A 13,211-nucleotide genomic window follows, 5' to 3' on the forward strand; every position below is an offset into this window, starting at 1 on the left:
ACTTCAGCCCACGGCAATGATGCTCGCGATCCTGCTCTTCTGATGCCCTGTCCCGGCAGAAATGCACGTACCATGAGAAAACGGCCTCTCGTCGTCAATCGAGAAAGACCCCCCCGAGTCTGTCCTCGCGGTTTGCCGGTGGCACGGGCAGTGGCAACAGCCCCCAAGTTCCCCGTCGCTGAAACCTGAGCCGTTACACTTCGCGCAGGTCAGCGGGGTCCTGATAACTAAATATGAATCATTGAATCATAGACTAGTACAGCACAGAAGATGGCCATTCGGCCAATCGAGTCTGCGCCGGCTCTTTCTGAGAGCAACCCAGTTAGTCCCACTCTCTCCGAACTCTCGCCATATCCCTCCAATTTTTTCTCCTTCAAGTATTTAGCCAATTCTCCGCTGAAGGCTTCTATTGAATCTGCATCCATCACCCTACCAGGCAGTGCATTCCAAATCCTAACCACTCATTGAGTACATTTCTTTTTCCCCATGTCGCCTCTGGTTCTTTTGCCATGTGGTTATCGACTCTTCTGCCATTGGAAACAGTTTCTCTGTATGTACTCTATCTAAACCCTCCATGATTTTGAACATCTCCATCAAATCACCTCTAAGCCTTCTCTGCTCTGAGGAGAACAACCACAGCTTCTCCAGTCTCTCTACGCAACAGTAATCCCTCATCCCTGGAGCCATTCGAGCAAATCTCTTCTGCACCCTCTCCAATGTCTTCACATCCTTCCTAAAGTGTGGTGCCCACAATTCGACTCAATGCTCCAAGCTGGGGAATATTCCTTATTATTTATATTTTGTTAATGCAACAGTGATTGAGATTCTGAGTTTAGAAGAATTGTGGGGGCGGGGAGGGAGAGCGGGGGTGGGGGGGGAGAAAGAGAAGGCTTTCCTGGTTGTGTGTGATCATCTGAGCTCAGCGAATGCAGCAATATGAGGCAGGGGCGAGTGTGCCCCATTACAGGGAGTCTGCCCGATTAGTTAATATGGAGGGTCCCTTGGGCCGGTTGCTTTTTAGGCACATTTCGCATCACCCAATTTCCCTGCATTCGCTACGCCCAGGCGTCCCAACATGCTCGGGGGGTGGGGGGAAGCTGGGGAAAAAAAACGCCTTACCCTCCAGTACCTAATTACAAAGTTCAAGGAAAATGTTTCCCCTCCTACCCTCGACCCCTTGCTGCAGGGCATGGCTCCTTGGGCGCTGGTCGACTTCCAGCAGTCGTCAGTCTTCATCGCGCGAGCCTCGGCAGCCTAGCTGACTGCGAGAGCCGCTCGCGTCAACACACGCGCGGTGTTCAGGAGCGGGAACCTAGGGCGACTAACCCCACCCCCTCCCTCTCTCACTCAGTGACACCAAGCCCAGCGCACAGAACCCTTATTGCCTCCCCGGCCAAGATCAGCCAACTCGCCATCGGCCCGAGATGGAGCCTCGGGGCTTTCCTGATCTGCAGGGGCGCAGGGGCTCAGCTAGTCACTGGAAAAACTCACCGAGTTATCAGAATAGCCGAAAGTGATCATTCTGATTACATTTGTGTATCACTTCAGTAGTATTCCAGCAAAAAATAAAATAAATTACACTGTTCCAGATTCAAGAAATGTTGAATAGACTATCAGGAAAAGAAGCTGCTTTTAAGAAAAAAAAATTAGGTTTTCTCTTCTTTTGAATTGCTTGAGAAAAATTGGGAGGTGTATATTTTATGGCTGCACTCGGTCTGTGGATTGTTACAGAGTTATATTACAGAAAAGCCACATCATGACACGCACGAACGACATCCTCATTCCAAAAGACATTTTTTTTGTCAATATTTTTTTTCCGGGAACTGACCTTGGTTAAGTGTTGAAGTGCTGTTGAGTTCACCTGAGATAAAGGAAGATTCTGATTGTTTTCGCACAGTGTCATTCCACATCCTTCTAATACGGCTCTGTGAATAGGCCAAATAGGCGGATGAGCAAAATGACTCCAAAAAAAAAAACAAAGAAAAGAGGACGCTCTACATGAACGATTATAAAATGGATGACTGAGCTTTGATGTCGCTCAAGTAACAGGGTGCTGCTCGGCTTTGCACTGATCGTTGGCGTGACGCTACCATTGCACTAGGCCACCAAACCAGGAGCGGAAGCGTTGGTTCGTCGTTCGCACATTAATATACTTCGATGGAGCCTCCAAATATATTAACGTAGACGTTGAAGACGGGTTAACGTGCGAACTTCTCTACGCGACGCTGCCTTCTCGCTCATCAGCACTGGTGAATCTCCCCCGCAGTGGCTAAGCTAACAGCATTCTGCCTTTTACCCAAATTCCCACTCAGCAGAATCACGTCCCCTGACCACACACGCAGGATGCTTGGCTGTTGTTCATTAATTTTTTTTATTTTTGCGGGCATATCTTCCAGTTGACAACAAGTCCCGATCCAGAGGCACCAGCCCATGTCTCAGGTTCATTCATAGGTAGATGACTTGGCTTTGAAAGCATCGCGGTTCGGATTAAACCCTGATGATGCTACTTCAAACAGTTACTGCACGTTTCTCATTTGAAAGCATTTTTGTACTTCCACTATCGAAGGGTCGAAAATATAAGCCACTTAAGTGATGTTTTTTTTTTAAATCGATACACAGCCACTCACTGTGAATGTTTTGCCTTTCTCTTTTCTGAGCTGATTTTCCTTCAGTTTGAAAATCGGTCTTTAAGTAAAAAGGCACAGAGGAAAACAAATACGCTCTTGTTACAGTGCTTACACGACTAGCCTTGAGAACTTCCAAAGAGCAGGGTTGTTGGCTCAAGAATAGGAAACAAGGATCATATATATTCTTTCTATAAAGGCACAGTTTTCCTTCTTTGGTGTTTGGGCCTCTCACTATAACTGGCATGATGGCAGAGATGTACATCCAAAGGGAGCCTTGCCCAGGATTAATTAGGGGCAAGATATTGGCACACAGGATACAACTTATACCCACTTTAATGCGAGTAGATTTGACTTGTAGTTTTTTTGCTTTGGAGAATGACCAGGGGTGTCATGCAGCAATCTGTGTGAAGTCCATGATCCTTCTTGTGGACAACTACCAGTTACAACAACAACTTGCATTTATAAAGCACCTCAAACGGAGCAAAAATGTCCTAAGGAGCGCGATCAAACATAATTTGACACCAAGCCACATAAGGAGATAGTAGAACAGGTTTTAAGGAGCATCTTAAAGGAGGAGAGAGAGGTAGAGAGGTGGAAGGGCTCAGGGGAAGGGGATTCCAGAGCTTGGGGCCCAGGCAGCTGAAGGCACGGCCAATGGTGGAGTGATTCACATCAGGAATGTGCAAGAGACCAGAATTGGAGGAGCGCAGAGATCGCGGAGGGTTGTAGGGCTGGAAGAGGTTACAGAGATAGGGAGGGGGTGGGCCATGGAGGGATTACAATAAACAACGCAATAGGGAAAGAACGTAGACTAGTATTTGTGTAGCTCATTTCTCAAAGCACGTCAAATATTTAGAAGTACAGGGTTATGTGGGCAAATGAGGCACTGCCTGACCAGACAAACAGTGAGGAGATGACCAGTGATGTTCAGGCCCCTTCTGTGCTCAGGCTGGAGATATAGAAAGTGCTGCCCTTTGTTCCTGTATTGTATTCCGGCTGCCTTCTATGTAATATGCAGCAACATGTTTTCAGCAATAGACATCGAAAAATGAAGATACAATTCACCCAGCACGTTTTTAAAACCTACTAACAACGAATGAAGAACCAGCATTGATATACGACCTTTGATACCCTCTGGACGCCCCAAAGTGATTCACATCTATTGATTTGCTTTAGAAAGGCCCATCACTGCTGTTATGTCGGCAAACATGGTGGTAAATTTGCACAAAGCAAGGTCCCGAAAATGGCAAATGAGATGAATGATCATCGGATCAGTTTCTTGTGCTACTGGTTGAGGGAACAATGTTGTCCAGGACTGTGGGAAAACCACCCGTTCTTCAAATAGTGGCATGAGATCTGTTCCATCAACTTGAATGAGCAGTGCCCACAGAACAGTGCAGTTCAGGTGCAGTGAGCTATCCTGGTACACGGTCTCCTTAACCTACGCTCACGTATAGCAATGTCGGCTTGATTTTCATTAATGACATGGCTTCAACCCTATCCGAACATTCCCTCAAGAACTCAGGACTTGTTTTTTTTCTGTCTAATGGATTAAAGGAAACCATCACAATGTCAGTTCTACCTGCATTTTAAACTATGACCTGTATAAAACATATTTATTTACATTCTACAATAATGGAGTATTAGTTACTTAATATACAGATAATTATTTTTATAGGTACATTACGGATTTTCAAAACTTCAAAGACTACTCCTGTTCACAGGCTAACCTGGCCAATTCTTTTACTAAATATAGTAGATAGGTGCTAAAATTTAGGTGATCACATTCATTTGAAAAACACCCTGTGATTTCTACCAAGTGATGCTGATTGGATCAGGTTGGCTACACTTCGACTAAGACATTGATTGGTTTAGGACGCATTTGGTGGGCGGAGTCCGATTTTACACGTAAAGGCAAGGTGGCTGACAACCCATATCAAAACTCTTCTGCAACTCTGGTAAACTCAATGAGAGAAAGAGCAGGGAACCTTCCAGAAAGTGTCACAAGAGCAAATTGCCGCGCAATCCTATGCGAGGGCCATCTCTCAATTCAACACGTCGGACAGCAAAATCTGACAGGAACATCCGCCAGAAACAAGTACAGCACCAAATATTAGTGAGGGATGCAATGGGAAAATTATCAACTGTAGGAAAGATTCAACCTCGCAGGCATAGAAAGTATGGAAACTGGATAAATACAATGATTTCTCCAAGGATGGTAATCGTTGCCATAAAAAAGTTACAAAGTTATTATCAAAAAGTAGCACTGGTGCCTTTGAGCAATCTCGGCCCCTCCCTGAAGTCTTTGCAACTTTACCACACCCCGCCGCCCCCCACCTATAAATGCCTCCACAAAATCTTATCTTTTTAAGCATGTGTTCGGCCGTTCCTCCTAACCCTTCTATTGCTGCTACGGTGTCCATTGCTCCTCTGTGAAACACCTTGGGACGCCTTATTCTACATTAAAGGTGCTATAAAAACAAGTTAATGTTATTGAGGTACAAGCAAGGGAATGCAGAATTGCTATATTTTGGAAGCTAGAATATATATATATATATAGGCAACGTGAGGCTGCTCTTTCAGAGAGAGGGAGAACATCTTTTATGGTGGTGCCTCGATCTGTGCCGTGTTTGACAGTTGCAGTGCGGCGGGCAACAGAAAATCACTAAATTGTACAAAATATGGGTCAATGCAGGGAGCATGGTGTTCATTCAAGTAGGTGGATAAAAATAGAATAAAATGCGTCTATAAGAGACCTATCCACTCGATTGAAAGCCCCATCAGATAAGACGGAGAACTAATTTCACTTCATATTGGTAAGTGACAATATTTTCAGCGGCCGGTGTGCTTACTTTTGTCTGGCGCTGAAGGAATGGAGGGGGCAGGGAGGTGGTCAACTCCCCATGCAGAAATCAATGAGGGGCAGCTTTCGAAAAGTGACTCAGAGATGTTCTCCGACTAACAAAGAGCGTGGCACTCTGCAATGCTGAGAGGAAACTCCTGCAAGCGAGCGCGGGCATGGGCTGCAGTGCAGAAAGGCTAAAAGCACAAGTCCTGCAACTTCATGGGATGATGTAGCGCAGAAGGAAGGCCGTTGGGCCCATCGTGCCTGTGCCGAGCTTGCTGCAACAGTCAACCATCGAGGCGATTTGACCCTTGACCCACGTCAGCAGGAAAGCTAAGCTCCATGGCCAAAGCAGGAGCAAGAGGAGCTGTTCAGCCTCTCAATCCTGTTTTGCCATTCAATTAGATCATGGCAGCTCTGTTACGTCACTTATCTTATGACGGTGAACGAAAATTCCAGAGAGAAGGCGTGGAGTCACATCGAAGGGTGCACCACAGTCAACGGTTTTAAGTTTTTGACCGTTGAAGCTTCATTGCACGAGTCGTTCAGTGAGAGTTGACCAAGAATACTTGGAAATGGGTCCCCTGAGGCATGGCACTGAAAGACTCGTTGGAAATCTTTTCTCTGACTGATGGCGATGACTGCGACGGTGAGGAGGAGAGTGACATCTCTACACAGTTAATGAGGAACAGTCCCGGGAAGCCACATTTCAAAGCTCATTGGTTCACAAATCAACCCTTCACGTTACCGTCAACCTCTTGAGGATGGCAAAGCAAAATAAATCCATTACGCACAATTGAAGGGCAGGGCGGGATCGGTTCAAATGGACCGAAGGGATTTCTTTAGCCAAATCTATCTTGCAAGAGCAACATATCTTAGAATGACACACAGACTCCCTAATAGTCAACAAACAAAATGTATACAAAGGACTGCAACACTGAAAGACTGGCTATGCTCACAACGTACGGTGGAGGATGGGTAAAGGCACTAGGGGAAGTAAAGGCTGAAGTTAGAAAATATAATCAGGAGCTGGGAATACGAAAGAAGGCACTTTCAGAACAGCAATAGGAATGTTAGGAGATTCAGAAAAGAACCGAATGCAACCAAAGCATCCCAGGCACGGTTTTGGAAAACAGACAGCACAATGGAGACAAAGCAACAGGAAGGTTAGCATCTACGGAGCCAGAGATTGACAGAATAAAGTGAAGATTTCTTAGAAAAATCAATCCATAGGGATTAAGGGGCCTGCACTAATGGTGCTGTTACATACAAGGATATATGTGCTGGATACTAACACAAAATGAAATCCCTTTTTAAATTTGCGACTTTATAGCTCTATAATTTACAATGAAAGCCCAGAGCTGTCACCAGCTTAGCTCATTTGGTGCCACTTGTGTTTCGGAGTCAGAAGGTCGTGCGTTCAGGCCCTATTTGGGGATTTGAGCATATAATCTAGGCTGGCGCTCCAGTTACTGAGGGAGTGCTGTACTGTCGGAGGTAATGTTAAATCACAACCCCTTTCTGTTGGTGCAGGTGTTTGTAGAAGATTCCATGGCACTGTTTCCTGGCCAATATTCCTCCCTCAATCAACAGCCGCTACAAATAAACTAAGAGGTCAGTCATCTCATTTGCTGTTTGTAGGACCTTGCTGTGGACAAAAGCAGCTCGCTCGAACGAGGATGACTTGCTTCCACATAGGTTCACAGATGTTTCACTGAAGGACCCGATATTCCAGTCCTGAACTCCAGGAGTGGAAGATGCCTGTGCGTGGATTTTTTTTTAAACGTGTGGTGACCGTTGCATATCAGCCACCACACGGGCTCGACAGAGCTAGGCCTTGATCCAGTGGCAAGGATTAACCAGGACCACTGGAGACCTGCTCTGCTGCATGGACCTAGTGCACTCACATATCGCAGTGTGTGCAGGTCCGTGCTGCCCCTGGGCCCTCGGCTCTTCTGGGCTCCGTACCCTCATTGTGACCAATGTTCCCTTTAAATCGCGCAGTGCTCTGCAACTCCCGGCCTTTCAATAGGAAAAAACACGCATGCGCTGTATTTTGACTGGGCCGCGCACAGCAAAAGAAAATTAAAGGCAAGTGATGACACTCTAAATGTAATTCCTTGTCTTTGAAGTGTTTCGGGGTGGCCCAAGGGCATCCTGAGCAGCGACAATAAATCAAAATTCTTCATTGCAACTTGCATTCAGCAAGTGCAGAGACAAGGAATGCACTTTATACACTCGGTTCTTCTGTAATTCTAAAGAGCGACAGCTACGCATTTAACTCTCGAGCCTGCTCCGTCATTCAATGAGATCATGGCTGATCTATCACCGAACTCCATATACCCACCTTTGGCCCATATCCCTTAATAGCTTTGGGTAACAGATATGTAATTAATCTCAGATTTAAAATTAACAATTGACCTAGCATCGATTGCCATTTGTGGAAGAGAGTTTCAAATGTCTACCACCCTGTGTGTGTAGAAATGTTTCCTAATTTCACTCCTGAAAAGCCTGGCTCTAATTTTGAGACTATGCCCCCCTAGTCCAATGCTGCTAATTTCTTGCTACACTCGGGCACAAGCGTCAAAGTACAGAGGCAGCAGTTTCCGAGTCCTGATGGTAGGTAGCGGGTGTGCAGCGTAATGCTCGTTATAAAGGAAGAAAACAAAGGATTGATTGCACGCCAATGTTACAAGAAGACAAGTGGGAGTGGTGGGTAGTGACTGAGCCACTCCATCCAACTGCATTAGGCATATACTTTCTTGGTCGACTGAACTGATGCAGCAGCTGGGAGATGACGGGAGAAAAAAAGACTTTTGAAGTGTAGTCACTGTTGTAGGAAACGTGGCAGCCAACGTGCGCACAGCAAGATCCCACACACCGCAATAATGACCAGATAATCTGTTGTAGTGATGTTGAATGAGGGATAAGCATTGTCCAGGACACCGGGGATAAGGGAGTGAAGGGTTGTGGGGAGCGGCCAGGGAAGTGGAGCTGAGCCCAGGATCAGATCAGCCATGATCCTATTAAATGGCGGAGCAAGCTCAAGGGGCCAATGGCCTACTCCTGCTCCTATTTCTCATGTTATGTAGCTCCTGTTTATCTTCAAAAAATAGTGTCATGGGATCGATAACGTTCACCTGAGGGGGCGGTTTAAAGACTCATCTGAAAGACGGCACCTCCGACAGTGCAGCACTCGCTCAGCACTGCACTGGGAGTATCAGCCTAGAATTTTGTGCTCATGTCTCTGGAATGGTTCTTGAACCCACAACCTTCTGACTTAGAGGAGAGAGTGCTACCCACTGAACTACGGCTGACACTGAGAGAGTGTTCTTTAAAGCTCAAACAAAAAGCATTCGGAAAGCATGTAATGTCAGCGGACCTTTGGCTGTGCATCGATTTATTTTTATTTCGCACCAGAGCTGGTCAAAGGAATGGTGTCCTTCTGTCACTGACTGTCCCTGAAAATGATTGCCTTCCCCGCTGAGAGATCTCAACCCGGAATCTCAAAGGTATGCCATTGCCTTGGGTACTACCACCAACCGGCTTCCGTGCTCTGCGTTACCCCGCTCCCGTAACCACCGTCACCCGCACTGATCGGAAACGGAGGTGTCAAATCCAGAAGGACAGGGGGGAGGGGTTTAGGTCAGAGGTGGACGGGCGGGGAGGGGGAGGGGGAGGGGGTGTGGCTTGTAGCTCTCCGCAGCCGGGACAAGGGAAATCGGCAAAGGTTACAAGCAGCAACAAGTGCATGCCACGGCTGCGTTCCTCCAATGCTGACCAACTCCACGAAGCCAAGCCACTCTCCCGGCCCTCAAATCCAGCAAATCCCCATCCCCCACCTAAAACAAAACGGAAAGGGTCGCTTCCAGGAACGTTAAGAGTTCAAAGGTGAAGAACTACTTTCTTTCTTTTTAAAGGCAGGAATTCGGTTATAAAGGCAGAATGCTTTTTTTTTGCCTCGCTCAACACATTCGTATCATTTTCTTCATCCGCCAATCCCACGACCTGTTCCGACCAGTTTCGTCAGCCCCTCCCACCCCCCCCCACCCCCCGTGCTGAAGGGGCTTGACCCCGCTCACCGGGGGTGCAGTCCCACTGGCAGGTGGTTCTTCACTAGGGGCGCACCAACTGCGAGAGGCATGGCGGCCAGGCCCTGATCCTGTCCTTCGCCCAACTCGCTGTTCAGCCCGAGGAAAGGGTGGCCAGTTCTCCTCCCCAGACCCCAAGGCTGATTGTGGCCACTCCCCTAGCAACAGTTCGGGTGCGGGGTGGGAGGGGGATTGAACCCGTGACCTCCCTGGGCTATACAGTTGAGCTATGGGATGGAGGGGAGGGGGGGGGGGGGGGGGAGGGTGGGTGGGAAAAGGGCTCATTAAAGAGTGACAGAAAACATCAACGGGGGATCTGGTGATGGAACTAAACGCACGGTCAACTGGTGACAGCACAGAATATTCGAGATGGGATTACACGTAAAACAAACTACATCAGCAGCATTCGCGGGAACAGACATTGTTAGGGAAAGACAATCATCAATTTTTACATTGAGACATGCAACCCGGAGAGAAAGGCTGGGGACACTGCAGGAATGGCAGGTTTTTGCAACAAAGCATGCTATTTCTAGGAACAAAAGAGTGGGCCGTTTGGCCCCTTGAGCCTGTTCCGTCATTCAATTACATCATAGCTGATCGTTATTTCTACCAATACAGGCGTAGCAAGATCAAGAGCTGGGTCCTTTAAATTGCAGCGTGCCTCTCAACAGTCAGAATTTAGAAACACACAGCGCAAGAGGCCACTTGGCCCATTGTGGCTGAGCCAGCTCTTTGAAAGAGCTATTCACTTCATCCCACTCACCCGCTCTTTCCCCGCAGCCCTGAAAATATATCTCCACTTCCCCATTGAAAGTTACGATTGAATCTGCTTCCACCATTCTTTCAGGCAGAGCATAACAACTCGCTGTGCAAAACATTCTCTCCCCGTCTCTTTCCTGGCTTTGTTTGCCAATTAGCTTAAATCCGTGTCCTCTGGTTATCAATCCTTCCACCAGTGGAAACAGTGCCTCCTTACTCACTCTTGCAAAAACCCCTCGTGATTTTGAACGCCTCTATTAAATCGCCCCTTAACCTCCTCTGTTGGAAGGAGAACGGCCCCAGCTTCTCCAGTCCGCCCCACGTAAGACAACAAAACTCTCGCGCCTCGGGGTACCTGACTGCCAGAGGAGTATCGAGCGCTGGTCCTGCTGGTTGAAGCCTTGGCCGAACTGTGGGAGCTCTCGGTGGTCAGCCTGCTGCAGCAGTTGGAGTGGCGGAAACACTTGCTGTACTCTTTGCGAACCTGCAAGTGACAAAAACAGTCAGGCTTTAGTGCCAGGCGTTCCAACGGCTTAGACACCAAGAAGGGGAAAAAAATGGAAAATAAACAGTTTGCAGATTTATTTGCTGAGATGTCAAAATGTATTTAAACGTGACATTCCACAAGTGGGAAATGGGGTGGGTGGGGGGGTGGGGTGAAAAGTTAAAAAAGAAATCTCAAATCCCACCCTTTAAAGCATTCCTTGCTTGCACGCAAAAAATGGCGGCTGCCTAGAGCAGCATCAAACTGCAGCGGTAACATTACACACTACAGGTGGGCCGCTATGGTCACGGTTGCTCGCTACGCTCGGTAACTAAGCCTCTGCAGTATCTTACTTTCCAACCAACTACAGGTACAACGCCTCAAATCCGGCTGTCTGCAAATCGGAATTGTCTAAAAACCGGACATTTTTGAGATAATCCCATTTGATATTCAGGAAAATAAAACCCGGAATTATTGTCCAATAACCAGCAGGGTGGACTAGTTAGCGGCTTCGCCGCTATGTTTTAAATGGCGTGTGATCTGTCCGAGCCTTACCGAATGACCCTTGACCCGGCCCGACCCGACCCACGCCACCATTAGTACTTTGTCCACCTCGGTAGCATACATACGCTCTTCGGTACGTTCTGGTGTCCAAAATCCGGAAAAATCCGAAAACCGGCATGGTCTCGGTCCCGAGGTTGCTGGATTTGAGACGTTGTACCTGTACGTGTCGCAAAAAAAGTAAGTGCGGCCCTGGTGGCTTAAGTTTGGGTCAAGTGAACCACACATGGCTTCAGTCGCGACCTTTGCCTGCTGTGGGCTCCTCCTCTTCCGCAGCGCGTGAGGTTGTGACAGCGGGTGTGCACTGCACGAGGCACGGGGAGGAAGCAGCTGCTTGGCTAACTCAGCAACAACCGCTGTCGCCCCATTGAACCCCCAAAAATAAGATAAAATGAAACAAGTGCAGCCCTTGGGCAATCATCCCCTTTCATGGAAAATGAATGCACAGTGACAGCCGGTGAGGTGGCGATAGTCGATGAAACTAAATGCTATCAGTAATCTGGTACATGATTAGAAACATAGAAAATAGGTGCAGGAGTAGGCCATTCAGCCCTTCGAGCCTGCACCGCCATTCAATGAGTTCATGGCTGAACATGAAACTTCAGTACCCCCTTCCTGCTTTCTCGCCATACCCCTTGATCCCCCGAGTTCATCTAACTCCCTTTTGAATATATTTAGTGAATTGGCCTCAACTACTTTCTGTGGTAGAGAATTCCACAGGTTCACCACTCTCTGGGTGAAGAAGTTTCTCCTCATCTCGGTCCTAAATGGCTTCCCCCTTATCCTTAGACTGTGTCCCCTGGTTCTGGACTTCCCCAACATTGGGAACATTCTTCCTGCATCTAACCTGTCTAAACCCGTCAGAATTTTAAACGTTTCCATGAGGTCCCCTCTCATTCTTCTGAACTCCAGTGAATACAAGCCCAGTTGATCCAGTCTTTCTTGATAGGTCAGTCCCACCATCCCGGGAATCAATCTGGTGAATCTTCGCTGCACTCCCTCAATAGCAAGAATGTCCTTCCTCAAGTTAGGAGACCAAAACTGTACACGGCAGCAAAATACGTGCCCTGGGATACCCGGCCGATTGTTCGGCACCCATCAGGGTCCCCAAAGGCCTGTCTATCCCAGAATCCCTTTGTTTGTGCAATAGCAGCTGAAAGGATGAGAGAGTCAAGCGGTCAATGCAACCTCAGCTACAGTTCCAACTCCTTGAAGGAATGGGGCAGGTTCACAGATGTGCCCCCCCACCCCATGATAAGCACGGTTGTCACTCCAGGCAAATGTAAACAGCCAGACAACATTCAGCTCAGGGCTGACTACCTCCCCACCCCCATATCTGTTACCTCCTCCAGCCGTACAATGCTCTTCCAACTCTGCGCTCCTCAAACTCTGGCCTCCTGTGCATTTCCCCCCAATCCCTTCGTCCCCTCCGTGCCTTCGGCTGGCTGGGCCGTAAGCTCTGGAATTCCCTCCCTAAACATCTGCACCTTTCTGTCCTCCTTCAAGACGCTCCTCAAAATCTACCTCTTTGGCCAAGCTTCTGGTCACCTGCCCCAATATCTCCTGAAGTGGCTCGGTGCCACTTTTTGTTTGATAATCGCTCCTGTGAAGCACCTTGGGATGTTGTACTAGGTGAAAGATGCCATGTAATTGGCATGTTGTTGTTGGCCTCGGGGAGAATTGCCGATCATCCCCTCACACCTGCACGTGGATCCAGGTTGGGTTTGAACACAGAAGCTAGTTTCCGTACCACCGGCTGGGAAAATATCATGTCCGTCCGTCAGTATCAACGGGGTGGGAAAGGAGGTCGGAAAGCGCTGGGGCGGGAAATGCCACCGCTCTTC

The 13,211-nt window shown here is 47.9% G+C and overlaps 1 protein-coding gene across 11 annotated transcripts in view; it reads right to left on the minus strand.

Moving 5' to 3' along the window:
- Positions 1-13,211, minus strand: part of adgrl2a (adhesion G protein-coupled receptor L2a) — a 544,699-nt gene that overhangs the window by 13,621 nt on the left and 517,867 nt on the right. For 10 of the 11 annotated variants that reach the window (XM_070886520.1, XM_070886511.1, XM_070886513.1 and 7 more), the window contains 2 exons: positions 10,678-10,806; positions 1,829-1,925 (listed from right to left, as the gene is read on the minus strand). In XM_070886520.1, coding sequence (XP_070742621.1) covers positions 1,829-1,925; positions 10,678-10,806 — 226 coding nt within the window. The remainder of the gene's footprint in view (positions 1-1,828; positions 1,926-10,677; positions 10,807-13,211) is intronic. The other variant, XM_070886521.1, reaches the window with a different exon arrangement.

Source organism: Pristiophorus japonicus, chromosome 8, assembly GCF_044704955.1.
Source record: "Pristiophorus japonicus isolate sPriJap1 chromosome 8, sPriJap1.hap1, whole genome shotgun sequence".
Lineage (NCBI taxonomy): Eukaryota > Metazoa > Chordata > Chondrichthyes > Pristiophoridae > Pristiophorus > Pristiophorus japonicus.